Consider the following 25,548-nt stretch of genomic DNA (forward strand, 5'->3'; position numbering starts at 1 on the left):
TACCTTTTGTCCTCCTGTGTCAAACCTAGCCCCCCTCCACGTTCTTCCAGCATGTCTATAGTACGAGTCACGCAGTGCTGTCAGCAGAGACGACAAACCGCTTAGTATTCTGTTCACAAGCATACGAGAGAGAGAGAGAGAGAGGGAGGGAGAGAGGGAGAGAGGGAGGGGGTAAGGGACTGAAAGAGAAGGAGAAAAGGAGGGTGGGAAGACACCGAAAAATAATTACACTGAGGAGAGGAACGAGAGAGGGGGAAGAGGAGAGAACTAAAGGATATTCGTATCGTCCAATTATTTCTCTCAGTCTATCCCTCCATCACCTCCTTTGATCTCAGGTGCAGTATTTTCGCTTGTTTTCTATAATGCTGCTGAAGGCAGGCGAATTATGTATATATGTTGTAATTGTTCAAATAATCGCAGCTGAAATTGGTTTACAGTGTGACTAATTATGAAATATATTTTTAGTGTTGGAATCATTGGCTGTGCGTGATAGTTTACAATTTAAAGGTTAACTCGCTAGACCAAAAATGCAGTAAATACATTTTAAATGTACTATATACGCGCGCGCAAATGTAACTAGCTTTTTTAGATGCGTTGATGTATAATCATATGTATGTCTGTATTCTGTTGTTTCCTTATGAGTATGTACCAGCATCCTTCGCAAGTGTGTTTTTTTTTTCCCTGTATGTAGAGTATGGCAGGTGTATTCGTTATGTATGTCTTTTTGTGGATATGTGGCTATACACAGCATGTATTTATGTTGCCATGTAGCATGACTGTTGTACAGTATGTGCACTGAGGTCGCCCAGTGTGAATGCCTGTATATATGTGGGTGTGTGCTCATTAATTGAGGGGGTCTGTAGCTTTATAACCCGATTAAATTAAATTTCCAGACAGGGCCGACACATAGGCGCATACATTGAAAGTAAAAGGGGGAGGGATGGGATATGTAACAAATTCAACGTGAACAATGCCAGGATTTTTCATCTCCACCCACAACCCCTCCCGTCAACGCACTGTAAGCACTTGGGCGTTATAAAGTACATAGTTATTATGCAAATATGAGCACATCTGAAGCAAACCACTAGTTAACAAAAAGTAAATGTGCAAATGTGAGTGACTTAAACATACACTATTAACTGTGATATCTTAACGTTTCTTAAACACATATTATAGTATTTGTGTAGATGTAATTTTTTTTTTTAATTATGTATACAGTACACTTTAAAGCAAGATTCAATATAGTATAGTATGTTTGCTTTAGCTTCTGACTTGAAATGTTCCTTATGTATAACATTCTGACCACACTATATAGGAGACCAGTACAACCAGGAATAGTGTACTGTATACTGCTATGTTGTACAGAGGTCAATAACATACAGTATGGTGATGTGGTAAACAGTACAAATCTTTATTTTAGTTGTGTGTACTGGAGAACTATACTTAAATAAAAAAAAAACACATTTTTAAGCTTAAACATTTTCGCTGTATGGACGTGTGGTGCTTCAGATGCCTCAAAAATTGATTCCTATCAATCCATAAAAGCAAATGTGATTAATACCATATGCTGTCATTAGTGAGGAATGTTTCATTAAGCCTAATTAATTATGTATCTGTTCAAAAGATCCCCTTAGGTAAGACCCATTTCAGTCTGGTCAGTATTTGCAACTAGCACAAATTGTAAACCAGTAATTGTAAATCACATCAACACAGATTGATACTTTACTGTATGCCAATCACACTAAATTCAGTGTAGGATCAAACTAAACAGTTATTGTAAACTACATCAAAATGGAAGGTGCTCACATGAACTATTGAGCTATTACAACAGTAACTGACAGTCAGGACAGTGAGTGTGTGTCTATGTGTGTGTGTGCATGTGAAGTGTCTGTATATTTATAAATGCACATATATGCATAATGATAATATCTAATTATGTAAACTTTATTCATAACCTTATGAAATGTGTTCAAAATCTGATTCATAATGGGCTGCTTTAGGGAACTTCAGAGGTTTGAGAGAGGGATGTGGTATAATTTAAAGACACATTGTGATGCAATATAACATTTCTAAGTATTGCACTCGGGAATGATTCATTTAAATGCATTCCACTTGCTTACATAAAGGAATGTGAGTATAATTTCTCTCAGCCTAACGCTTCAAATTGGCTTCCAACTCTGCTTTTATTTGTCATGTGTATTTAACCACATATTTGAACTAAAGTGATTCACATCAGAGACTGAATGAACAACAGAACCATTCCAGCCTTGAGGACTGCACTTCAATACCCCTGTTCCACAGACATGGGTCTGGACAGTTTGTAAACATTGTTGTAATGAACATCTTTTGTACTGATGTGAAAGCTTGGATGATGGCATGAGAGAAGGCATCACTGAATATAAAGAATAGTCTGAGAGAAGTGTGAGAAAGTGACTGTTTTGGCTGCATTGTCTGTCATGTGATTTCACCTTGCTTTGAGTATTGTTAGACTTGTGGATATTGATCTGACTGCCAGTCAATGGCAAGTCTGTCTGAGGCTGTGTCTCTCACTGTACAACTGTTTGCGTGTTTACATCTTAGTATTGGTGTAGAAATTCTGTGAGTCTGTGCTTTTCTACATTTGTCTCCCTATCCATGTACATCATCTGAAGTAGTCCATGCTTGCCTGTGTATGTGTTACCATATATATGTGGCTGTCTACTTGTGGTCCACACATATTCAGTGGATTATGCCAATGTGTATGTTGCTTTTAGTAGATAAATAATTTAGATGTATTACATTTAAATCAACCCCTTTAACCCCTAAGTTTGTCCATGTTCACCTTCATCCTTTTTTTCTCTTCTAATTTTTTTCTCTGTCCTCTTTCACTACCTCTCACTTAAGCTTCTGACCTCTCTTTACATTTGTACCTTTTGCTTTTTCTCTGTCTTACCCCCTCGTCCTTATCTGTCTTATGGCATCATTCCGTGCCAGATACCTTGCACTATAAGCAGTGCAATTCTTTCGGGCTTCCTTTGTGAGGTCTAGCTCTTTGCTAGACAGCGATTTTTCAATGTGAAATACGCTGGAGTTTAAAGTGAAAGCAACGACAGATTTACTGACGGTGTAAAGGGATCGGTTGGGGGTGGGGGTGATGCGTGATATGGGGGGCCATATTTAATACACTAATCTAGGACTCTTTGTTAATGTTCTTTGTTAATATGTTCACTTTGGACCCTTTGTCCATCTGGTAAACAGGTTGAAATATGCCTGTCTCACAGGGCTTTACTTACAAACAGATTGATAGTCTATATAAACTGCAGTGTACTGATTTATCAGGTTTTAATGGGCAATACACACAGACAAAGAGAATGGCTATACAAATGATACTGAAAGTCAGAAAGAGAAGGGGAAGGATGTGACAAACTTGTTCTCTACTGATAGACACAGATTGCCTACATATGACACTTAACATCTGAAATGATCGAAGGATTGACAGAAAGCAGGGCGATACCATAGAGTGAGTTTCAGCAACTGAAGAGTAAAGGACACCACTGCACAGAGTGAGAGAAAGTGTGAGAGAGAAACAGGGAGAGAGATAGAGAGAAGGAAGAAGACGCTGACCTGCTTTCTGAGACAGAATGAGGGCAAAACAAAGAGAGAATACTCTCTTATATATGCAGTATGTACAAAGGCACTCACACACAGGTATGGACTCATTGATATTTTAATGCCATGAATCAGGTTAAGAGGTACTATATGCATGCATACAGAGTAAAAGAGGGATCATCATGTTTCTTTCATTTTTTTCTTTCAGGCAAAGTGTTGGAGCTATTTAAAGACATTCCTCGAATCAAACAGAAAAACCACAATCCCCATTACGCTTTGCACTGAAAACCAGGAAAGCCTCTTCAATTACAAGTACAATTCCCGCAGGATCTACATATTCCAGAATTTAACGCGAAACCATAACCGCAGTCAGATGTTACCTTGGGAAATACATTGTCTTAGATTACTTTTTTTCTAGTGTTAATGGGTTTTCAGGGATTTTTTCTTGGGAGTTAGTGGAATACGAGAATCAACTGAATGTTTGTCTTGCTCAAGAAAAACAAGCTTGATCAAGGGACATACAAGGGTAAAAAAGAGCTCCACTGGATATTTATTGAAAGATACTCCAGAGACCCATAGGGGAGTGATTAGGCCTGGAGCTCCAGAATGACCTAATCATGGAAATTAATCTTGAGGTATTCAGGCTTTATTAATAAAGGTAAGAAGCACTTCTGCTACAACTCATTCTACTATAGTTCCCACAATATTTGGTTTACTTATATTACTTTAGATAGTTTATATTCTTATTCATATGTGACTTTTAATTGCCATTCCTTTACTGTTATTACATACTGAAAGTCCCCTAAGGAAGTGTAGAGGTTTTTATACAAGATATGATACTTGTGTCAATATTAACCAAGTCCTTTACTTTAATTCTCCTCATTTCTCCTGCTCTCCCTCCCATGCTGACCCCTCTCTCTCATGTCCCCTTGGCCCTTTCTCTGTAATCACTTTGTTTCCACATCATATTTTCCACCCTCCTGTCCTTTCTTTTTCACAATATCTCTCCAACAGGTTGAAAACTAGGTTGTGGACGTGGCTCACTGGATCACATGTTTATGGGCGCCATCATCAGGGAGGGCATTTGATTGACACCGCCAAGGTGGACACTGTCCCCACAGAGTCTGCAGATTGGCCTAGTTTCTCAGAAGAGCCCACCCCAGTCATCTCAACCAAAGTGGGCGGATTCTCTCCTTGCAGGGACCTTCCGTTCACTCTAGTGTGGTGTGCGCTACAATTGGCTGACTGAGGCAGGGAATGCAATGCTGATTGGAGGATGTCGGGGGACTGGGATGAAGACCTGTGTAAGAAGGCCCTCATGCTGGTGGAGGAGCTGTGCTTCTCGGGGGGCTACAGCCAGAGTGAACACTGCCAGGAGTTCAGTTATATGCTGAGGGGCCGCAACAGGCAGACTGACACAGGTAAGAGCATTGGTGGGAGACAACAGCTGGAAAGTGGATGGAGGATTAACACAGGTGGGAAGAAATAAAGGAACACGTAGACAGAACCAGGTACAGAGATGTATGACAAGCGGTTGTGGCCAGCACTGGATCAGTACAAAAGCAGGGAAGAGAAGACCAGTAGCACCACTATAAACTCTCTCCCATGAAGCATGTTCTGTGGTGTGGTGTGCTGGGGCCCAAATGTACATGAGGTCAATAATCTACAATGCTGTATTGTTGTAGTAACACTGATTGATAGGATATGTCCAGTGGTGACTCGATTGTTTTGAGAGTTATGGTAGCTGGTCAGTAAAATCAGTTCTCACGTTCACTGAGTGCGAAACACAGAGGTGCTGACAACAGTGCAGTTGTTTTATTTCTGTCCAATAGATCAATACATTTATTCCTCCACCCTCTGCCCTCTTACCGTCTCTCTTAATTGTTGTTCCTCTCTGTCTCTCTCTCTCTCAAAATCCAATCAGAACACCGTGCCATTCCCATCCGTTATCGGTTTTATTAACCTATACCCCCCACCCTCTTTCTTTGTGCGGACTGAATGCACTGTGGTGCCTAGTCAGCCAGTATGTCTGTTTCAACATGTATACTAATCTGTTTCTTTCTCTCTCAGCCCCTCATCCTGTCCCTGCCCCCCCCACCCCCCCACACTCCCACTCCAGCTGTGACTTATTTTCTACAGCGACAAATCAATTCACCCTCTTTCTCTCCTTCTCCTTCCCCCCACCATTCTCTGTCGCCGTCTGTCTCTCTGATCATATCTGTCGAACAACTGCTGAATTAATGACATACATGCAGACTGTTGAATTATTCACAAAAGGCAATGAGAGGCAGAGATGAATGAAGAGGGAAGGAAAACGGAAACAGGAAGAGAGAGAGAGGGAGGGAGAAATAGAGAGAAAGAGAGACTGACAGACACAGCAAAAGTGACTGCCTTAGTAACAGACGTACTGATACACAGTCTGGTGGGAACACAGTATTATGCATTGCCTGATTTACAAACCAGCACACTGTTTTTTGTCAGTTGACAGAGTTGTCCAGTTCAGAATTTTGATAAAGACTATTGATGTCACCCTCGGAAGCTATATGTACACATTTACATTTACATTTTATTCATTTAGCAGACGCTTTTATCCAAAGCGACTTACATAGTTTACAGTTCTTTACAATGTTATCCATTTATACAGCTGGATATTTACTGAGGCAATTGTGGGTTAAGTACCTTGCCCAAGGGTACAGCAGCAGTGCCCCAGCGGGGATCGAACCGGCAACCTTTCGGTTACAAGTCCTGCTCCTTAACCACTACGCTACACTGCCGCCCGTAGTGTAGCCACTATGCTACACATGTGGCTATGTTGTGCGGTGCACAAATTGTGTTGATCTTACTGTGGGATAACCATGTAAGAGATGTATTAGGTGGATTTGAATGCATTTTATATTGATTTCCATTGTCAGGGGATATTTGTATATGCTAATAATATGGATTACATGCTTCATGTAAATTGGATTTAGTAGCCAGCCAATATCAGTCTGTCATGAAATTTTGATGTTTCTAAGGTTTCGCAATGCATAGGGCCACTACATATAAAATCCCATGTAAATATCCATAAAACTCCAGATTGATGTCCATTAACTTCCCCTGCTGAAATATTAATAGGCATTCAGCAAAGTGCCCATTTATGAATCTATCCATGATCCAATATTACCTTTTGCCCTCTATTTTTTGATGAACCCCAATAATAGAGGCCATAGGGTCCAGTGAGGTGCCTTTCAAAAAGTTAACTTGACACTGTTCAGGGAAACCAACCGACTAACATTTGTTTTCCCTTTCACGTACTTCAACTAGCTGTCTACTCAGTTCGATCTACTGAGTTCCTCTCTGTAGCTCCTGCGGCACCCCTAGCTCTTTCCAAATCCCTACTTGAAGGGGCTGTAAAATCCAAACCATTTTGGGATATGCTGGACTTGAGATGGTGACGATAGTGCAGTTAACATGGAGACTATTTCTTTCTGTGCTCACTTCTCTCTCCCAGAAATCTCCGTCAGCCTCCTCTCAGTCATTGTGACGTTCTGCGGCATCGTTCTGCTCTCCGTTTCTCTCTTTGTCTCATGGAAGCTCTGCTGGCTGCCCTGGAGGGACAAAGAGGGGGGCGGCCTCAGCCTGACTGCGGGGCTCCTGCCTGGGGGAGGAATTGGCGGAGCTGGAGGGTCATCCCTCCTTCCCCCTCTCATACAGAGGAAGGAGACACACTCCTCCTCCTCCCTCTATCCCTCTCTCTCCCAGTCTCAGCACCACCCTCACTTCTCTGATGTGCTGACGGTCGAGAGGGGTGAGGGAGGCGGAGTTGGGGGAGTGATCGGGGGGCCTGAGAGAGCCCCCATTGGAGCAGTGGTAGGAGGTCCCCAGGAGACGCAGGAACATTCTTACCTGGACATGGACTCCTACCCCAACACTGCAGGGGGTGAGATGGCTTTCACCACATTCTCTCCTTAACTATAAACGCATTTACTCCACTCAACTGCTCTGTGTGTCACACCAGTGTGGCTGTCAGTGGTAGGGAGCATAGGAACATGCAGATAATGTCCAGCTGTTTGAGGGAGAGAATAAGCAAGTAAATCAAAGAGAAAACTTACATTTATGGTAGCAACGGATTTTACGTATGAATGCCGAGTTTCAGTCAGTTGTAATGCACTGCAGCGCTGGTATCCACCCAGTTAGTATGTTCATTGAATGGCATTTCACTTTTACAAATCAGTATTAAAGTGTCATATCATAAAGCCCCTCCTCTCTCTGGGCCACCTCTTGTTCAGGTGGTTTGAAGCTGAGCCAGACCTCTCCAGAGCTGCCCCCGGCATCCGAGACAGGCCCTGCTGCCCAGCCACACAGGGACTTACCCAATGCCCACTCCCAGCAGCAGGTCACTGCACGGTCAGTTCTAACATTGTATTGTCGCTGACCCGGGAGCTGTCCAGCAGCGAGCTGGCTAGAAAAAGAGTCAGCTGCTCACTTTATCTCTGCTACATTAACTCTTCTCCTCTCCCTCTAGGATTAATGTAGAGTTGTGTTACCACATGTCCTCAAAGTGTGTTTGTTATAGGAGCACTCTCAAGTAGTGTTAGTATAAGTGAACTACGGTGTGTGAGTTGACACTGAGTGAAACCCTCTCTCTGTCACTCTCGTAGACCACGCCCCATGACCCACCAGCTCTCCAGCCCTGATTTCCATGGTGACGAGAAGAGTGAGCAAGTGACCAGCATTGGCCAGATTAAACCAGAACTGTACAGACTACGGCAGGGAGAGCAGGGTGAGGGGAAACAAGGGGACACTTGTGGGAAAATCAGCTTCCTTTTGCGCTATGCCTTCAAGTAAGTGAGGGACAATGTTCCATTTATGTGGCTCTCTGTTTTGCTGGATTTTTGCATGTTCTGACCATATTTTTGGTAATTTGAGGGCATTTTCAGACCTGTATATGTTTTACCTATTCGTAAAATTGTGCATAGACATAGGAGAGGAGGAAAGCAGAGGACTAAAGAATGACAAGAGATGAGAGAGAGGAGGTTTTAATGATACAATTAATTACAGTCAGGCTCTGTGACTTGCTGTTTGGGTCCTTTTTGCAGTCACAGTAAGAATCGTTCAAAAAGCAGAAACTGCTGATGTTTGAAAAATGAGAGAGCGAGAGGTAGGGTTGTCATGAATTATATATGGACTTCCACTTTAAAGAGCGAACACAGTCAACACGTAATAACACCTCACTGTTTAATATTCAAAAATGAGACATATGGAGTGAGAATGAGGGGGAAGAGAAATATATACAAAGAAATATCAGATACAGAGAAAGCAAATGAGATTCATACTGCACATTACAGAGACAGATGGATCGGATATGGTGGCCATATTTACAGTAGATGTATTCTGCATGTAATATACTGTGATCAAACATATTACAGAATGTAATGTGATTCTGAGTAGTGTATAGTTGTGTATGTGCTTTGTGTGTCTTTATTATCTGATGCATGCCTTCTTTGTCCATTTGGTTCTGGGGGTTTCTCTGTTGTGCTGTGTGTCTGTTTTCACGGTGTTAATATTTGATTGGAAGAGTCGCAGTTCAGGGGTTGTCATCAATTTGCAGTACATCAAAGTCAGCGTGCAAGCCAAAGTGTATCTTGGGAATTGTAGTCTATTAGCAGTACATCAAAGTCAGAGACATGTAGAGGCCTCTTGGGAAATGTAGTGCTATTGACACTTCAGCAAAAGGCATACACATTTATGCCTTGGGAATTGCAAATAGTTTTGAACCATTGTGTCTTGGGAAATGGAGTGTGACTTTTTTCCAAGAACAGCAGTGATAGCTATACCCTCAGTGTAATTTATCTAAAGCCATGCATAGCACACTCTCTTTTTATCTAAAGGAATGCATAGTACAATTTGTCTTCAGTAAACACCTTGTTTGAATCAGAGCCATACGTGTATATGAATAAGTACATCTTTGTTATCATTACTAAAATCACATTTCGGAGCTTCAACAGGGGGTATCTGTGCCTTTAAACATCAGCTGGATGTTGTCAAGGTTAATCTCCTGTACTCCACTATTTAGAAGTATTTAGAAGCACTGTTTTATGATGAATTGTTGTGTAAATCTTTGCTGTGGGTCAGATTGGTACACAAATGACAGGCATCATGCAGCTGCCTTTTCTTGAACACTTTAGCTGATTAAACAGTGAACAGTGCGTTGGTTGCTAAATGGTGAATTATGCCATAATTAAATTCTTTATCAAATGTGCATATGTGTAGCAACGGTTTCCAGTGAACTACAAATAGGGCAGAACTCATGCCATTACTTGATAAAAATCCTGACCATGCTTTTGATTAACACAATTAATAAGCATGCCAGTTTAAATGAGGGTCACCCATTGGAAGCTGATTCATTTATTATTTGACTGCATCTGTTGTGATTGCTGTGCATTTGTGCACTTAATGTGAAAGCACTTTAGTTATGATGAAAAAAGCCCAATTGGTTTTAACTTAAAAAATCATCTCTGATCTGTTTGTTGTAATTAAATTATTGTGTGTAACCCAGTCTCTTTGTAATAATTGAAATACTTTATTGTGAAGTGCACTAAGGCAGTGGTACCTCATTATGCATTAATTAGCAAGAAAAAAAGAAAAAAAACAGCTGCTGTTGAATGATTCTTACTAAAACGTGTTTATCAAGATTAGGTTAAGGACCATTATCAGTTTAAAGGGAAGTGACAGACTGCAACTGATGTCTAATATGTAAGCTGACGTATTGATTTATATAATTGATGCAGTATAATGTGTATTGAAAATATGCAGAACTGACATGAACAGCCCGTTCTGCATACCAGTTGGATCTAGCGCTCCAGTACTGAAGTTGTGTATTAATAATATGAACATCATTGTGTTCCAATTAGTACTCTGAGCTCAGCAGATCTTGCATGCACCTGATTCAGACAGAAAGAAATATTCATATTGAGTTTTCTTCTCTGCCCACTGTCACACCTCTGGTGATATGAACACAGCAGCTGGAACACACACAGAATGTTATTAATGGAATCGGGTTTTCAATGCAATAACAGTGACCACACATTCCACAGTATACCCTCAGCTCACAATCACCTGTAGTGCATTCTGCAGTCTGTTGTTCAATCATGCCTGATATCTGTCTGTGCAGTATTCTCGATGCCTTAAATATTATTTTAACGTTCAGTATAGCCTAGACCAAAGAAAAAAAAATGTGTCTAATCAAAAACAGAATGACCTAAAGTCAGTGTGTCACTGTGTTTGCATTTGTTGTGTCTGATACATTGTGTCATTGGCTGTCTGGATGCATGTTCTTTTGTAGCACAGAGCAGCTGGTTGTTAAAATCCTTAAAGCTCTGGACTTACCAGCGAAAGATGCCAATGGATTCTCTGACCCCTATGTCAAGATCTACTTGCTGCCAGACAGGAAGAAGAAATTTCAGACAAAGGTAGTCTTTCTGCTTTCATCGCTTGTGTCTGACTGTGCACCTAACCATTTTATATGAGTCAGTGTAAATGAACGGTATTTCTCAATTCATCAATTCATTTATTTTCACCAGCTAAACACCGGCTAAACACAGATATTTTTAGTTTTTAATTCTGCACCACATTTGATATCAGTCGGATCTCAACCAGAAGGACCACTAGTATGTGAAGGGGACTCTCAAAATGAGTATTACAGCATGACACACAGATGCAAACCATTTTCCCTCTCAGTTTTATCTATCTTTACTCCGCTCTTTTAGGACCATTAAAACTGAATCGTCCAGACAGTCAGTAAGTTCTGCTGAGAACACAGACACTAAATCACTCCTGAATATAGGGCAGTTGCTGTTGAGCAGGAAGTTCGTCTGAAACGGTTTATGTGAACTCTTGCTTTTCTATATTTCATTTGCTTTGAGAAGGTGCAGAAAAAAAACCTGGCTGCACAGAGAGCAGCACCTGAAATTCTCTCCCCTGATACCGCCTCTTCTCTCTTTCTTCTTCCCTCCCCCTGTTTCCTCCTGCTCTTTAGGTCCACAGAAAGACATTAAACCCAGTCTTCAATGAAACATTTCAGTTTGGAGTGCCTCTGGCAGAGCTCCACTCGCGGAAGCTGCACTTCTCCATCTATGACTTTGACCGCTTTTCCCGACATGATCTCATAGGACAGGTCGTAGTGGACAACCTGCTGGACTTCAGTGAGGGGAGTGGGGAGAAGCCAGTGTGGAGGGACATTGTGGAAGGGCACGCGGTGAGGGCCAGTGTGCAGTGGACCCCTCCATGATTGTCTGAGTGTTCCCCCATATATACAATTGACCCCTCCATATCTGTCTGTCTGTCTGCTCTCAGTCTTCCTGCATGTGCCCCTGGGTGTGTCTGAACCATAATAAAGCAGTCAGCTTGTTGTGAATTGTTGTAGTCTCTGTGAACTGTGCTCCCATTCCCATGAGTTTTACTCTGCGGCCAGTGCAAACTGTGACACACTCATGCGGACAGCTTTTGTTCCCTCCAGCTCTAATACTTTGCAGTACACTGAGCTGATGTTAAGAACAACTCTCTCTGGCTGCAGGAAAAAGCAGATCTGGGAGAGCTGAACTTCTCCCTGTGTTACCTGCCCACGGCTGGCAGACTCACTGCCACTGTCATTAAAGCCACTAATCTGAAGGCCATGGACCTCACTGGATTCTCAGGTAATTAGCCAGGCAATAAATCAAGTCATTAATATGTAATTGGATGGGAAGTACAATTATTTCAGCATTACAGCTTGCACTGATGTCAATTAATGAACTCATTTTACCCAAAGAATTTTAATTATTAATCCTGTCACAGATTGTAAGTGTAATAGGTATGACATTGATAAGATAATATTGTTACAAATATATTAAGTCGCTACATTTTTATTACTGTCCTCTAATAAAGGACACACTGTTGAATAACTATGAAGACTAGTAATCATTTTGTCACAATACCATTGCTACTGAAGCTACTTTTGTAAAAAAAAATCCACAAGTAGTATGGCAAATCTCTTTTTTTGCTGCTACATAACATTTCTCTGTTATAATTGCCATTACTTCATCTAATGAATAATTCTGTTGTCATTTTTAAATCTTCCTCCTTCCAATGTGTATTTATGACTTATTTTCACATGCTCTCGTTGTCAGATCCCTATGTGAAAGCCTCTTTGATCTGCGATGGCCGCAGGCTGAAGAAGAGAAAGACCTCCATCAAGAAGAATACTCTTAACCCCGTCTACAACGAGGCACTGGTCTTTGACATACCTCACGAGAACATCGACCACGTGTCTTTAATCATTGCTGTCATGGACTATGACTGGTGAGGAAGTGACCTAGAATGGCTGCATTCACTTAGGATGTGTCCATGTGGTAAACTAACAAGCAGGCAGCATGAGGGCACCAGATTTCTAAGGAGCTGTTTCAGACAATTCAAATGACAAAAAAGATTTAATCAGAAGAAAGGGAAAAGGAGGGGATACCACAGACAATTAATTATTTATTTTTAAAAAAGCGCTATTGAGATTTTGCTGATTTAAAAATAGTCTTATTTCACTTCAATGTTAGACACATGGCGAATAAGTAAAGATACTGGTTTGTAAGGGGTTTCTAGATATATCTGTTTTTTTTTTACCATTTGTGGAAATTTATTGAAACACATAATGGATGGTTAAAGCATACTATGGATGGGGTCAAGACTGAAAATTGCAGGGCCTACTGAAAGAGGAGTATGCCATTATGTCTGAATGCTGTATGGTCCTGTCAGGCAGTTTCTTATTACTTTTTTTAAATACACCATTGGTTAAATGAATCTACGCCGTTCAAGTAATACAATTCATACAAAGCCTATGTGGCACTGAATCAGTGTGTCATTCTGTCTGTGTGCCTGGAAGATGTGCTTGCCTCATTTTCTGTATTCCTCTCGGTGCAGAGTCAGCAGGAATAGAATGTATGCCAATTGCCACTCATGATGCTTCAATAGCATGTGACTCCCTCTCTCTTTCTCTCTCTCTCTCTCTCTCTCTCTTTCTTTCCTTCCCTCCCTCTGTCTCTGTCAGTATTGGTCACAATGAGGTGATAGGGATGTGTCGTGTGGGCAGTGATGCAGACGGGCCCGGCAGGGAGCACTGGACAGCCATGTTAGCCAACCCCCGCAAGCCCATTGAGCACTGGCACCAGCTGGTAGAGGTAGAGAGCATGCCATCTCCTAATCCCTCTCTCTCCTGTTAGACTTACTGCTCCAGGTCTGCCATGACTGCGTCAGGCGTTATATCTTGATGTTGGATTAAAGAAGGGATTTTCTCCCTTTGGCACACCATTTAAGTGTCTTTAAACACCTTTTGTTGTTTATATAAAGTTGTATATCAAGCCAGTGAACAAGACTGAATCTTGTTTGATTTAAACAATGTGTTGTACAAATTATGGATGAAGCAATCAAACAGATGTAATTGAATATTTTGTAGAATATTATCTTTCAGATGATGTGGGTATGTAATATTATATAATTCCTAGAAAAAATAGTAGTAGGAAAACAGAGAACTCCACCAGCAATAACAGTAATTGCATAATTACCATATGCTGCATGGTACAATGTGTAGGATATGTGTTGTTTTTCCACCAGCTTTCCAATCTGAATTCCTAGCTTTTAATCCATTTCCGTTTTTGTCTATTCCTTGTTTTTTTTTAATTCTCACTAGAGGTCAGTGCTTCACTGTCAAAATTCTGTCAGGTTAGTGAGATGGAAAATGGCAGGGACAGCGTTTTAGTTCAACATCTACTCTGGAACAGTTCAGTGGAGTTCAGTGTGATCCAAGTATGCATCACCAGTCCAGTCATTTTTAAGCAGTAACATAGAAATACCGATTGTGCTAGTACAGCACTGTAGTGCAAAATTAACTGAACTGATATTTGCACAGTTAACAACATCAAAAAGCAAGTCTGTGCCAGAGTTAATCTTTCCCATATCAGTCATGTTGCTCACCCACTCTGCAGTTAGGTCAAACATGGTAGTGATGTTTTTTCAAGATAACAATAATAGAGCATTCTGTCGGATCTATAAAAACAGCACAGATGGAATTCCCCATATGTTGTAAGTTCATGATTACCTCTGAGCTAGCAAGAAAGCTAACAGAAGAGTGAGTGCATCACAAAGCTCTTTTAGTGTTGTTAGGTAGAAAGTGTAGCTGATTTACATTCCGTAATATTGTACAGGAACTTCAGTTCCTTTGAAGGGATTAAGACTTTACCAAGCTGAGATGTCCCCGGGGCCCAGTCACCATTTTACATTTCCTCCTGCTTTTCTGGCAGTAAAAGTCTAAATGATTTCTTTCCATTAAAATAGATTAATTTACATAGTTAGTATAATCATTTCAGCCCTATTCTAAACATCTTATACAGTAATTGTGTAAATCCATGGACATATGTTATAGTTAGTATTTATCTGTTGGTTCTTTGCTGTTGTTTTTTTTTTTTCCATCTGCCTGTCTCTTATATTTGATTTCTCTCTGTTCATCCGTTTATCGTTGGCAGCTGCATTCAAACTTGTCTCTTTCCATCACCAGGAGAAGTCCATGAGTACCTATGTGTCAAAGAGCGCGACATCCTCCTCCAAGCCTCACATTGTGGTGGATAGTCCTCACTCTGAGTAGAGCTGTGAGTCCCTCTCTATTGTTTCGTCTTGATTAATCTGCAGGTCCTAAAGCATAGAGCTCATCCCTAGACTAAGGAATCTTTGACTACAAAAATATAAAAAAGGTCTGTTTACTGTTTTGTTGGTATTTAATACCGGCTTCTTCAACCTTTCAATTGGTGTGTGAGCCATCTTTCGCTGTTGTTAGACACAAGAGATAAATGACAAGGAGCCTCTGTAAGTGACCTTTGTTTTCTCCAGAGGCACTCAGACGGAGCTGTAGAAATGTGCCAGAGTCAATATTGGAGTGTGGGTAACCTTTTTCCACCTGTCACAAAACATTCAGCTGCGAGGTTCTGTGGCCCCTGCCTATGTGAATGCATATGAAACCCTGCTGTGTCCTTGAGCAAAGGGCTTCCTCCAGAAGTTACCATTCCTTTCAGTTTAGTCTCAAAGTCCCCTCGATTCACATCAGTTCACCCTGGTCAATACCAATTTCACTGCTTCCTATATAAGCTTTTTTTTTCCAATTCCAAACCTGATTTATAAAAGACCATTCAATTTTGGAAATCAATTGCCATCAATAAGGGACTGACCCCAGTTCTGACGCAGACTGATCTCACGCTCACCTTCTGTCTCTCTTTTCCTCTTAGGGTTCTCAGGCACTGTCCTCCTCCATACTCCAGACTCCTCTCCCCTCCTCGTCTGTAATTCATTCTCTACATCAAAGAAAGACAGAGAGGGAGATAATGGGAGACCTCTAGTTTTGATATGGCTACAAGTAATAGTATACTAACTTTGAAGAGCTCTACACATGTAGATACCAGGAAATGTACACTGAAGTGCAACTTTCACTGCTTCCGAGAAACACAAAATCCCCAGCAAACACATACAATAAACCTATAGTTTAGTTCTGAAACACAAAGCATTGCACTGACAGAACACATAAACAAGTACACAGTGTTCCTGATACACACACACACACACACACACACACACACACACACACACACACACACACACAGTAGAACATGTAGATACAATACACACAAAGTGCAGACACACTATTTAATACACATGCACAGTGAGTGTAGTCACCTAGACTCTAAGAGAAGAAAGCATTTGATGGACTTCTTTAGAATGGTGTATATAAACACAATGGATTCATAATGGAGGAATGTACAGTGTGAAACACAAGTCTTGCTCCAAAAATAAAGAAAAAAAAACTAAATCACAATTTGGTTGATTTTATACAAATCCTGACAAGTGAATTTTTGGGATTATATCTGTAGACTTCTAAAAAAATCTGTAATTGGAACCACAAAGGTCTGTTTTGTCTGAATTTCTATTGAATATTGTTTTTTTTCATGGATAGGTGAAATTCTGATGTCTTGATATCATTTTAGGAGGTGAGATACCATCATTGATGCTGGCACTGATGCTCATGTGCCCCTACTTTGTGAATATTTTATCTTTTATCAAACCACAAATCTGACTTTTATGTAATTCTTGCACAGTCTGAAAATATCTTGCCCTGTTCATCCAGTATGTGTCAGGGGATGGGTAAATGTGGATGGACTGATAGTCGACTAAAGCATGTTTGAAATATGTCACCCTGCCTCATACATTTTTTTCCACCTTATTGGAGCTCATGTTGGTCAATTATAAGCCTTTATTTTTAGATTTTTTAATGTGACAAAAATCAACATACATAAACAGTTCTTAAAAGCAGTTTTTCTGTTATATGTCTTGGATGAAGCAGGGGGAAGCCATGGAGGTGGCATTAAATGTTGCTCTTTCAGCATGCCATGGTGAACTGTGCCACAATGTCTGACACACAGACTTCATTTACGAGGATTATCTAAATGACTAATGTTGAATCGGCAATGTTTGTCATGGGACCTAAATTATGGATGCACCAGCTTGCTTTTGTGTGCAGCTCTGCACCTGGGAAAACATCCTTCTGGAAAGGATTTGATCATGTAATTTATTTTTTTAATCATTGTGATTTTTTTTACCTTAAACTTTTTAATCTTATTTTTTCTGAAAGACATGATGTTATTTAATTTTGAAAGAGGAGGTGTTTGTACTTCATGACCTTTCTAAGGAGGATGACAATACCAGAATGACATACTTAACTGTTTTTTTTTTTTTTTTGCTTTGTGTGTTTGCGTGAGATATTCCTGTATTTGTGAGTGTGCTTCTGTGTCTGCGTGCATCCATGTGTGTGGATGCATGGCAGTATAACCTTGTGTATAATACATGCACATGTCCGACTCACCTACCCCCTCCAGACATTCACAAATTCAAATTCCTGTCTTTAAACAAACTTTGTCTCCTGTTCTGTGTCTTTCAATAACCATTTGTGAGTATAACACATTGAACTTGGTAGGGAGGGGGCTTTATCCTGGTGCACAGTTAGTATTCCTAATCAGATTGCAGCACTCAGAGGTGCCCCTTGTCTGTCAAGGTTGTGTACTGTTATGTGTATATATATGAGAGAGTACTAATGGCCATAGTCTCTGTGGAAAGAATTGATGGATACAAATTTTATATGATCTATAAATACAGCAGAACTACATCTCTTGAGACTAACAACAACTAACATACAGCCTGCCTGAACACAAATATACAGAGACAGAGAGCTAGGAGGTTAACACAAAGAGAAATGGATGGTTGGGAAGGGGAATAGTGACCTCGTAAAGAATTGTACTTGTATATTAATAGTGTTAAGTTAACACTGTCATGATCATCATCATCATTGTGATATGATAATAATCTCTTTCTCTTTGCCCCAGACCCTAACTATGCATTATTTTATTACATGGAACACATGGAACTGGAATTTAAGATTTTCCTATTACCAACATGGCAACCTTCCACCTTCCACCTTCCATCTTCTCTCCTGGCATGAAAATGATTCTGTTTTGAATGGTCAGAATGATTACTGTAGCACTTTGACTGCAACTGCTGCAAAGGATGTGCAGTTACCACTAAATAAATGAATTCATCTATTAATACACGGTACTCCTTCAATTGCAGCTAGTGCTTCCGCTTTTCTTTCCTCTCTACTAATTTGAATGCCTTAAAAGCACCTACCATACTAACAATTTTGATTGAAATATGAATCCTCAAGGTTAATCTTTACTAACTTGAACGCAAATTTGAATGACTCGTATCTTGCTGGCCTGCTTTGGTCAGTTTCATCTATCCGTGCTGCTGTGTCTGTCTGTTAGGTGTTCAGAGAGTTCAGTGGTACAATCTAACCAGCTGCTTAGAACTGCCTGCGTTGATACATTAATGTAAAAGCCACTCAGGTATCGATTCACAGAAGTGTCCAGTATATGTCTGAAATTATTACACCTTCCTACGGAACCGCGCGTCCCATAAACGCTGGCTTTTTACAGATGGGCGCTTCATGCCACTGGTTGTAGAAGAGGGGGCGGGTGCAAACAGCCTCCATATGCTGGGAAAGATATTTTGGTGTAGGAGATGGCAGGAGTTAGGTTCATTACGTCATGCCGTCTGTCTCATCGTGTGCATGAGGATGTCCATCTGTGTTTACTGCTCCGTCTTCTACTTTGCTTCCCCATCCCTCCATGTCTTTGTTGGTCAGGCTTATTTCTACCTCATGCTGTGTGCCATGCCATTGTTGTGTGCTGTGAGACAGTAGCGTTAGTGTTGTAGTAATCTGTCTCTCTCTCGCTCTCTCTCTCTCTCTCTCTCTCTCTCTCTCTCTCTCCCTTTCTATGTCTCTCCTTCTCTCTCTCACACACACTCTACAATATGGTCTGAGACTCTTTCTCTTTCTCTCTTCTCACAAAATCTACAATATGGACTGATGCCCTCTCCCTCTCTCACTTAGTACAATATGGACTGATTCTCTCTCTCTCTCTCTCTTTCTCTCTCTCTCTCTCATAGACACTTTCTCTCAGTTCAGTGTCAGTCCAATTCAGAATGGGTATGGTGAAAAAATGCTTGCATGCTTATACTAGCATGAATGATGTCAATTTGAAACCGTGAAAATTAAATAGCTGATGATTAAAGCAAAACAAGCAACAAAGTTGATACTAATACTACTAATTATGAAAATGGAAAAATATTAATAGTGACAGTGATCATTATGAAGATAACATTGTTAATACTGTATTATGTATAAAATGGTATTTCTATTTGTTTTTTTTTTTCTTTTGGTTTTCCTTTAAAATTTACTTTATTTGTTTTCTGATTAGGTGAAAATAAAGCCTGGAATGTGAATTCAAATTGAGAAGATGGAAATACAACTTTTAGAGACAATATTTTAAACAGAACAGCAGTGATTACGATGATCATGCAACCGAAGCTGTGAAAGTCAAAATAAAGGAAATGCGATTTAGCAGTGTTGTTTTGTTTTGTCATTTTTTACTTAACATTGAGGGTGTGACAGCACTATACACACACTGTACTTTATATTCTTCTGCAATGTCAGCACAGTGTTCTCTGTTTGTGTCTGTACTGCAGTGACTCCACGGTATATGTATTTATATACCTATTTCTCTCACTCTGAACTATTCCTCTTGCTTTCCTTCTCCCCTTCTCTATCCACCCCCATCCCTGTCTCTCTCTTTCTCTCCTGATGCTGAATATATTTGTGCTGGATGGATGTGGGTGTGTGCATGACTGCTTTGCCTCACTGTCTGCCTCATCCGTTTCTGTTTCATTCTCCTCTTCAAAGCACTTTCCTCTCCCTCTTTGCCTGCCCATCATCCCCCCCCCCCCCCCCCAAGGTGTTTTTTTTTTTTTTTTATCAGACTCCCTGAAACAGCTGTCTCTCCCACGTGCCTGTCATCTCTCTGTTCCCCTTGTTTCAGCTCTCACTTCCTCTCTCACTCCCAAGCTCAGGAAAACACTGTCATCCCCCCATCGTCGTCTGTCGCCACCCCACACCCTCTCGCAGATGTGACTCACAGGGACTCTGTATGGAACTTTGAAATTCAACCTCCCCCCTTTTTTCTATGAGTTTGCTGTCCTCTGAAACTGTGTTTCGATCTATATGTTTGTTTCTTCCGAACTGCTGTGCCACTTGCAAGTGAGCAATTCCAAAAAAAATTCAACAGATTAAAAGTTTCCCATAAATATACAGTAAAATGTATTATTCATTACCAACCATCAATATTTATCATAACCCAAACCAGAAACATTTCAGGCTTCAATAGGCATTTGGGTGAGTATGTTTCCAAAAAGATGGTGTTATGCGCCACCTTGTGTGTTACACGCCTGCATCTTCTGATGACCTAATGACTGTCTTATCAGTTATTTAGGGCTACTGACTCAATGGCATGCTTGGAATGGCTGAGCATTCGGACTGACAGGAGCAGAGGTTATTGCAGTACGCTGTGTGTACTCTCACATGAGGGGAGAAAACGATAACAGAGGTAATGACCTGGTGGACCTCACAGCACATTAACACCACAAGGAGCATGAGAACAAGGATAAAGAGATGTTAGAGGAAAACAGACATGCTAGTTAGCACCATTTCAGCACCATTGCGTACTGGACAGCTCCTTCCACTGAGCAAAAGAGGGAGGGGAGAGGGGGAACTGCTGTTTCCATGGGAACGTTCCCACCGTGAAAAAAAATCATTTAGTTGGAAAGACATTTCATTCAGTTCAGTGAGCTGCAAAAGAGGGAGCGAGAGTTAGACTGAGGGGGAAGTATTTGTGTGTGAAAAGAGAAAGAGAGAGAAGGAAGTATGGGGAAGAGCTAATAAAAATTAAAGCAACAGAAATCTAATGTACAGATAATGAAATTCTTCAGTGTATGAAAGAACATCATATTTAGACTCACATATGTGTTACTTAATCACTTAACCTTCCACATCTGTTGAATAAAAACATGAAGGACAGTGATCAATACAGCCAGTAAAGAAAAACAGCTTTATTTATATATTTATCACACACACACACACACACACACACACACACACACACACACACACTAGCCTAAATAAAAGTGGGATTGGTATTGGGTTCATTTAAACCTCATGGCAGATATATACCTGTCTGCCTGCTGTCACTCTATTAGATGGACATGTCTTGTCTGATTTTTTTTTTTTTCTAAATATAGGAAAAAGGTCCTGTTTCTGAGGTGTGATACCACTGCATCTCTATCTTAGCCTCTCCTAGATCTCCCAAGATTGTTTTTCCATATTCAATATGCTTGTTGCTGGCTAGCTTTAAAATCCCAGCTGTTGGGCTCTGCCTTTATTCTTGTGTTTTTCTGTGCCTTGAGGTCCCAGTGTGACATTAGCAACCCTTTTTAGGACCTGGTAGCACTCTTGTTTACTAAGTGAATAGCTGTTGTAGTTCCAGAGCGGCACATAGTTGTTTTTTTCCTAGCTTAAATTGATTCGTAACATCAGTGCTGCTGGGAGCATTCTGTTTGATGTGTTATGAAGCTTTTCGCTGTTTGTTTGCCTCAATTGGCTCAGCCTCAGTGCTGGGGCATAGGGAGGGGATTGGAGGGGGGGTTGCTATTGTGGGGACTGTGTGGAGTTCTGCACTGTTGTGTGCTGATTTGACTGCAGGTTAGCTTGCTGGAAGGCGATCCAGTAATTAAACGCTTGTTTTTGTGTGGCTTGGCATAATAGGAACAGGCCCAGCTCAGCCTGTGAAGCACTGCAGGCTGCACTCTGGTGAATGTGCAGGAGTTTTCCAGGACAATCTCCAAACATTCTCTCAGTCTGCTCTGCTGTAGCTGGGAGGCCTGGGGTACAACACAATTCAATGTTATGCAGTGCTGTAGGTTACAGTGCTGTTGGTTTGTTGCTGGTGAAACTACAAGTTGCTATAAATGGAGGTCTGTTGGTTGTCTGATTTGTGTAGCTGTTGTGGCAGTGGCGAGCTCCTCTGTTGTCCTGTATTGCTGCTACACTCCATCAGGATCTTGCTCTATCACTCACATGTCTTTACTTCCCTAGATATACTCTTCATCTCTCACATTACAAACAAAAAGGACTTTTAGTCTGATGACGTATGATAGCCAATGTATATTGAACAGAAAACACAGAACAATCTCCAAGAGCAAGCGCCCAAGCTGTTCACACCCAAAACAAAAACACTTCAACACCACAATCCCTGCCTGGTTTGTAACTCCATCTCTGCCGTCTCAGGTTTTACGCAGAGCTGATGTCTGGCATTTTTATGGGCTCTGGACTGCACTGACATCTGGTGGTTGTGTCTGGAAATACATCAGAAATATAAAAACCATTTAACCACCAATTTTTCTTCAGCTGATGTAGCAGTTTTATGTAACGGTTCCTCACTCTGATACAGAAAACCCAATAATATACACATATGTAGTAATAAATGTATATGAAAGACAGTAGTGTAGAGATGCACATTTTCTCAGTACCTCACTGGTTTATAATACAAATTCAAGAAAACCCGTCATTGTGTGTGTTTTTTTTACACTTTTTTTTACACTTTGTACACTTGGGAACTGTACTGTTGGCCTTAAGGTGAAATGGATATACTATAGTTATCCTCACATGGAGCACTAATTAATGTAATTAATATGGACAATTGCATATGCGAGACACCGGTGAATATAATTAAGTCCACAATTTATTTTAAGTTATGAATTATCAGAACATCACTTCTGGGATTTCACTTAAACATCAAAAAAATATATTCAAATGCAGAATTATTTGTTGAAGGGAGAGGAGGATAGCAAATTTACTGAGAAATCAGGCAACGCAATTCACAAATGACATTATTATTCAACAAAATAAAAATGTTATTAATAGATGTCAATAAAGTTAATAATAGTAGTGTAAATACAAAGTACAGTTTAGTATTTTGGTTTATTAAGACAGGGGTTGAGTTAAAGGCATTGGGAATCTCTCAAGTGGAAGTGTTATACCCAGTCTGTCAGACTCCCTCCTCTGTTGGGCACAGCAGGAAGTTCTGTGTGGCCTGGCTCTCTGTGTGGGCTGGTTAGGGCCTGAATCTCTGGCCTGGCTCCCCTGTGTGTGCTGGTTAGGGCCTGAATCTCTGGCCTGGCTCCCCTGTGTGGGCTGGTTAGGGCCTGAATCTCTGGCCTGGCTCCCCTGTGTGTGCTGGTTAGGGCCTGAATCTCTGGCCTGGCTCCCCTGTGTGGGCTGGTTAGGGCCTGAATCTCTGGCCTGGCTCCCCTGTGTGGGCTGGTTAGGGCCTGAATCTCTGGCCTGGCTCCCCTGTGTGGGCTGGTTAGGGCCTGAATCTCTGGCCTGGCTCCCCTGTGTGTGCTGGTTAGGGCCTGAATCTCTGGCCTGGCTCCCCTGTGTGTGCTGGTTAGGGCCTGAATCTCTGGCCTGGCTCTCTGTGTGGGCTGGTTAGGGCCTGAATCTCTGGCCTGGCTCTCTGTGTGGGCTGGTTAGGGCCTGAATCTCTGGCCTGGCTCCCCTGTGTGGGCTGGTTAGGGCCTGAATCTCTGGCCTGGCTCTCTGTGTGGGCTGGTTAGGGCCTGAATCTCTGGCCTGGCTCTCTGTGTGGGCTGGTTAGGGCCTGAATCTCTGGTCTGGCTCCCCTGTGTGTGCTGGTTAGGGCCTGAATCTCTGGCCTGGCTCTCTGTGTGGGCTGGTTAGGGCCTGAATCTCTGGCCTGGCTCTCTGTGTGGGCTGGTTAGGGCCTGAATCTCTGGTCTGGCTCCCCTGTGTGGGCTGGTTAGGGCCTGAATCTCTGGCCTGGCTCTCTGTGTGGGCTGGTTAGGGCCTGAATCTCTGGCCTGGCTCCCCTGTGTGTGCTGGTTAGGGCCTGAATCTCTGGCCTGGCTCTCTGTGTGTGCTGGTTAGGGCCTGAATCTCTGGCCTGGCTCCCCTGTGTGGGCTGGTTAGGGCCTGAATCTCTGGCCTGGCTCCCCTGTGTGTGCTGGTTAGGGCCTGAATCTCTGGCCTGGCTCCCCTGTGTGGGCTGGTTAGGGCCTGAATCTCTGGCCTGGCTCCCCTGTGTGGGCTGGTTAGGGCCTGAATCTCTGGCCTGGCTCCCCTGTGTGGGCTGGTTAGGGCCTGAATCTCTGGCCTGGCTCCCCTGTGTGGGCTGGTTAGGGCCTGAATCTCTGGTCTGGCTCCTCTGTGTGGACTAGTTAGGGCCTGAATCTCTGGCCTGGCTCCTCTGTGTGGGCTGGGGCAGGACATGGCTGGATCCCTTGCTTTATTTCCCTCTTCAGACTGACAGCCTGGTCCTTCCTCCTGTGTGATTGCCTGTGGATAACCTTGGCTGGACCTAGAGGCAGTGCTTCTGGTCTGGTTTAGCTGAACAAAAGTTAAAGTTAAAAGTCTTTCTAACTTACTGAAGCTAGAATGCTGAACAGGGGCTACCACAGCCTAACTTGGAGGTTTCATTAAAAGCTACACAGACTTGAATTACAGCTGCTGTGTTCACCAGATATGTTTATTGTTCAGGAGGCAAAGCAAGCACGCACCATGTGGTGAGGCCTGAGTCCCTTTGTAGATGCAGGAGAAAGAGCAGAGATCTTCATCTCCCAAGAATCTCTCTTATTTCTATATCTTCCATCCCTCTGGAGGATATAGGTTGTCAGCTGAGACCAGCATGAAATGGATGTCAACAAATCACCAGTGGTCACATCTCAAAAAGTGAACTGTGTTAGGGAGGGGACTAGTTTTACAATCCTATCTTAACCACACTCAAAAAATAATACAAAGGGATAATTCCTGAATCTATCTCATGTGGTGAAAATAGGGAAGTGGTTAAACTCAGACAAAAACATTCCAAACATCAGCTACACAGATTTGTCTGGTTACAAGCTGGCTTCCACCCTTGGAAAGCAGTCTGTACTGGAGCAAGACAGCATTACCTCTGAATATGTAAAATGGCTCCTTGGTCTCAGAAATGGCTTAATAAAACGAAGGAGCACTGAAGTGACTTTGGTATTGATTGTATGTATTGCAGGTTATGTCAGTGGGAATATAGTACTGATGATGATTTCCAAAACTAGTTTAATGTTGTTTATGTGGGAAAGTTATGTTCAAATGTATTGTTTCAATTGCTGTTACTGTTTCATTTGGGGATATTGAAATATTAATGTCGATCAGTTTATTTTTAGTCAATATCACACAAATTCTTAATATATAATATTAAATTGACACATTCGGAATTAAGGTTTTACAGCAGCCAAACAAGAGATACAACATCACAAAATAGCCAGCAAATATTGGTATCTCTGAACAAAATAATGTAGTTACACAGAAGGAGAACTGTGTATCCACACTAGAAAGATAATGTGCGCAGCACAGTCATCCAATGTCTGATATCTATATGGTGTATTTGCTTTTGTGTGACCCATTTACCCTACCCC

The 25,548-nt window shown here is 41.6% G+C and overlaps 1 protein-coding gene across 1 annotated transcript; it reads left to right on the forward strand.

Annotated features, from left to right (window-relative positions):
- Positions 1-209: 209 nt before the first annotated feature.
- Positions 210-17,159, forward strand: LOC118778281 (synaptotagmin-C-like). Its single transcript, XM_036529754.1, has 13 exons — positions 210-335; positions 3,797-4,246; positions 4,603-5,009; positions 7,079-7,507; positions 7,857-7,974; positions 8,229-8,411; positions 10,913-11,039; positions 11,606-11,824; positions 12,143-12,263; positions 12,735-12,906; positions 13,643-13,772; positions 15,146-15,236; positions 15,867-17,159. Exons 3-12 carry the CDS (start codon positions 4,865-4,867, stop codon positions 15,230-15,232), a joined length of 1,731 nt encoding a protein of 576 aa, XP_036385647.1. The 5' UTR covers positions 210-335; positions 3,797-4,246; positions 4,603-4,864; the 3' UTR covers positions 15,233-15,236; positions 15,867-17,159.
- Positions 17,160-25,548: the final 8,389 nt, after the last annotated feature.

This window comes from Megalops cyprinoides, chromosome 1 (assembly GCF_013368585.1).
Source record: "Megalops cyprinoides isolate fMegCyp1 chromosome 1, fMegCyp1.pri, whole genome shotgun sequence".
Taxonomy (NCBI): Eukaryota; Metazoa; Chordata; class Actinopteri; order Elopiformes; family Megalopidae; genus Megalops; species Megalops cyprinoides.

Excerpts from the sequence above, each read along its gene's own strand:
- LOC118778281 (XM_036529754.1), top strand. The coding sequence starts at position 4,865 with ATGTCGGGGGACTGGGATGAAGACCTGTGTAAGAAGGCCCTCATGCTG. Across the intron at positions 7,975-8,228 it reads CAGCAGCAGGTCACTGCACG|ACCACGCCCCATGACCCACC; the intron begins GTCAGTTCTAAC and ends TCACTCTCGTAG. Across the intron at positions 8,412-10,912 it reads CTTTTGCGCTATGCCTTCAA|CACAGAGCAGCTGGTTGTTA; the intron begins GTAAGTGAGGGA and ends GTTCTTTTGTAG.